The 3,128-nt window shown below is 39.6% G+C and overlaps 1 protein-coding gene across 1 annotated transcript; it reads right to left on the reverse strand.

The window, feature by feature from the left end:
• Positions 1-368: 368 nt before the first annotated feature.
• On the reverse strand, positions 369-1,073 carry LOC139724045 (uncharacterized). Its single transcript, XM_071635243.1, has one exon. It carries the CDS (start codon positions 1,071-1,073, stop codon positions 369-371), a length of 705 nt encoding a protein of 234 aa, XP_071491344.1.
• Positions 1,074-3,128: the final 2,055 nt, after the last annotated feature.

A 3,128-nucleotide genomic window follows, 5' to 3' on the forward strand; every position in this document is an offset into this window, starting at 1 on the left:
TTCACTGCGCACACTGTCAATATGACTGTGAGAGGTTTATAGGGATATTTATAAGTGCCCGTGTTAGGCAAACCGTGCCATCGCGTTAATACCGTCACACATAGCGGTGAGTCATTTACAAGAGCGTTTCTTGGAATCTCGCTCATTCTTCCTCGAATGCTATACATGTCTTTTACTTGTTGTCACGTGACAGGATCAATTAATCATGCCGTAACAAAATTATAAAGCACATAAGACAATTGTCATCTTTAGGAGTTAAGTTTTGTTCAAAACCACCTCCATCATGAGAAGTTCTTTCAACACCGCTACTTTTTAGAGTTCATTTCTTCGAGCGTCTTTGCAGTAAATTACCTATACTCTATCATCAGCTATGAGGTAACATCATGCACCTGCGTATGAAATATTCCCTTTGATCGCTTTAGTACTTTCGTTCCCTTTTCCCGCTCTTTCCTCTCTGCTATGCGCTTACGCAGACGATCGATCACAGCCTTCGCTTTCGCGTTACCGATTATGGTGCGGAATTTCTCTACGCTGTCGAAGGTGAGCCGTTCCGACAGTGGCAAGTCCTTTGCTTCAAGAATCTGCTCGGTGCTGAGGTGCCTTCGGATCAGGACGTCGCTCTCCTGCTTGCACTCGGAGAAACGTTTGGCGGTTTTCCTCTCCTCGCGATGCAGCATTTTCTGGTCCAGCCGCTCCATTGCCGAGTCCATTCTTGAGCGGGTACGCCCGCTGTACCGACCGAACGGTTTCATCTCGGCAGTGGCGGGAATACTCGGTAGGAACGGTTGGTGCTTTCGCGTTTTGTTTCGGGGGCGCACGCTCTCTTGGAGGGTGTTGCTGTACAAGAAATGGTCCTTCAAGTTTGCCTTGAGTCGCTTTTCCACCGATTCGTACTGGGCCTGTTTCAGGCTCTCGTTGAAGTAGAGCTGTCTCGTGCGCCTCTCCAGTTCTCGGTCTTCCATACTATTCCTAGTACCGGCTCGACTCAGGATCTTCTGGCTGACTTGCTGCAGGGCCAAGTAGCGGTCATGCCCGCTGGGGAAGTCGCTGTTAAAGCCGTTGGCTCCCGCCATCTCCTCTTCTACCTTGTCAGAAGGACCAATAGGCTGCTTGATCTGGTTTGATGAAATAGACAATAGGGAACTTAATCCATGTCGTAAATCAACAGACACCTAGAATAACTCCTACACCAATTGTTTCGTATGGACCTATTAGTTTCACTTCATTTTTCAGAAACACGCGTAAACATGATGAACAAACAAACGAAATTTTATTGGGAACTACACTGCTTCTGAGTCAGGTACATTTAATTTCCAGACATTATTGGACTTCATTTGGGTGAAATGTTCAAAATAAGCATTTGTAAATAAAGAAAGATATGGCATCATCCTCTTCGTTAAGGGTATGAAAAATATCATAAATACCTAAATTAAAAGTATGAATCGTTATCACTGAGACTTTCGATATCTTTTGCTGCCCTTGACAGGAAATGTTTATTGTTATCATATTACATATCAACATGACTGGTATAGATATAGAAAGAATTTTGATATATTATTTAGATCAATTCTTAAATATCAAAAGTCGTATTTCATTTTCCCCTTATGAGCAATGGGGTTCACCTTAAAAACTGGCATGTCCCTATAGCAAGTTTTGAGCTACCAATGCGCTGTTCAAAGATGGAACAAAGATTGAAATTTCGCTTTTGAAAAGATTGCATCAAGATATTTTGCATTTCTTTTTACCTTTGGCATGTATGTACACACATAATGAATCATGAAAAAGCATATGTTCTTCTGCTGGAGCTGCAGCATTGAAATGCCACGTAGACAAGGTTTGGCACACTAAGTTCAAGGATATCTTCGTTTCTCTGAGATGAGCTCATATTAACAAAATACAAAGGAAATGCGTTTCTGCAGCGAAATTTTCATCATTGTCCGAGCTGAAGTACATGATTTGGCTCCGATTCCGATTAAGGTATCGATAGTACCTCATCAAAAACCTAACCAGTCAAAACTGTCTCACATGCTTCTTCCAAGAATTTTTATAAGACTGCTGTTGAAGGAAAGATACCTTTTTCACTTGATGTTGGGTTTTTTTTTTACTTCGACTCTTAATGTGGTTAGAGCTTTTTTTTTTTTTTTTGGTCATATGCTCCTGACAGACATATTGGTTGGACGGAAATGAGTTAAATTCTTATAAAATCTATCCCTAATTTTTTTTTATTTATTTAGGTGAATGCACAAGAAACAATGGTCTATTGTGCCTCATGGACATCAAGGTCGCCAGAAAACATAGGTGTGTCTGAATGAGTGGTAATTGCTATTTCTGTTGCCTTTTGATTGTAACGACAGAGACAAACTTTTGGATGTATAATAAAAACCAAGACAAACATACTATGTCGTCAATTGTTAATAGATCATTTCCACAGACTAGTATTTAAAAAAGACATTTTCATGTTGCGGTTTTCGGAGAGAGGTAATATCTTCCTTGAATTAACTGCTGAGATGACGTGAACAACACATGAATGAAGCGGTTACAATTAATGCAAACCATGAAGGAGGAAATTTTTGGAACTCTCACGCATGGATATTAGGTAATGGAACACTTGCAAATCTGAAGCGCAATAGGTATGTTCATACTTATTTCACTCCACTGCATGGACCTGAAATACAGCGCATGCATCGTAACATCTCCCGCGTTCACTGAAATGAAATTAATATTCATATTGCATAATACCAGACAGGAGACTTATCAAGTAAGAAAAGCTCCATTTTCTGGGAAAAATATGCTACAATAATGTGATATATTATACATATATACATACACATGTACTCTCTAAAAAAATCGAGTGAAAATATTCTCTCTTGAAGGAGTGAATACAAAAAAGAGTAAATTTAGAGTGAAATTGGAGTGAATTTCGAGTGAAAATGTTCATTTTCACTCATTTTGGAGTGACCTCAGGGATCACTCGAAGATTTTGGAGTGATCCCTGACGTCACTCTAAAACGAGTGAAAATGAACATTTTCACTCGAAATTCACTCCAATTTCACTCTAAATTCACTCTTTTTTGTATTCACTCCTTCAAGAGTGAAAATTTTCACTCGATTTTTTTTTAGAGAGTACA

This window comes from Diadema antillarum, unplaced genomic scaffold (assembly GCF_040938485.1).
Source record: "Diadema antillarum isolate AM-2024a unplaced genomic scaffold, OU_Dant_1.0 scf00000205, whole genome shotgun sequence".
NCBI lineage: Eukaryota > Metazoa > Echinodermata > Echinoidea > Diadematoida > Diadematidae > Diadema > Diadema antillarum.

What these genes read in the sequence shown, in the direction of transcription:
- LOC139724045 (XM_071635243.1), bottom strand. Translation starts at nt 1,073, where the DNA reads ATGGCGGGAGCCAACGGCTTTAACAGCGACTTCCCCAGCGGGCATGAC.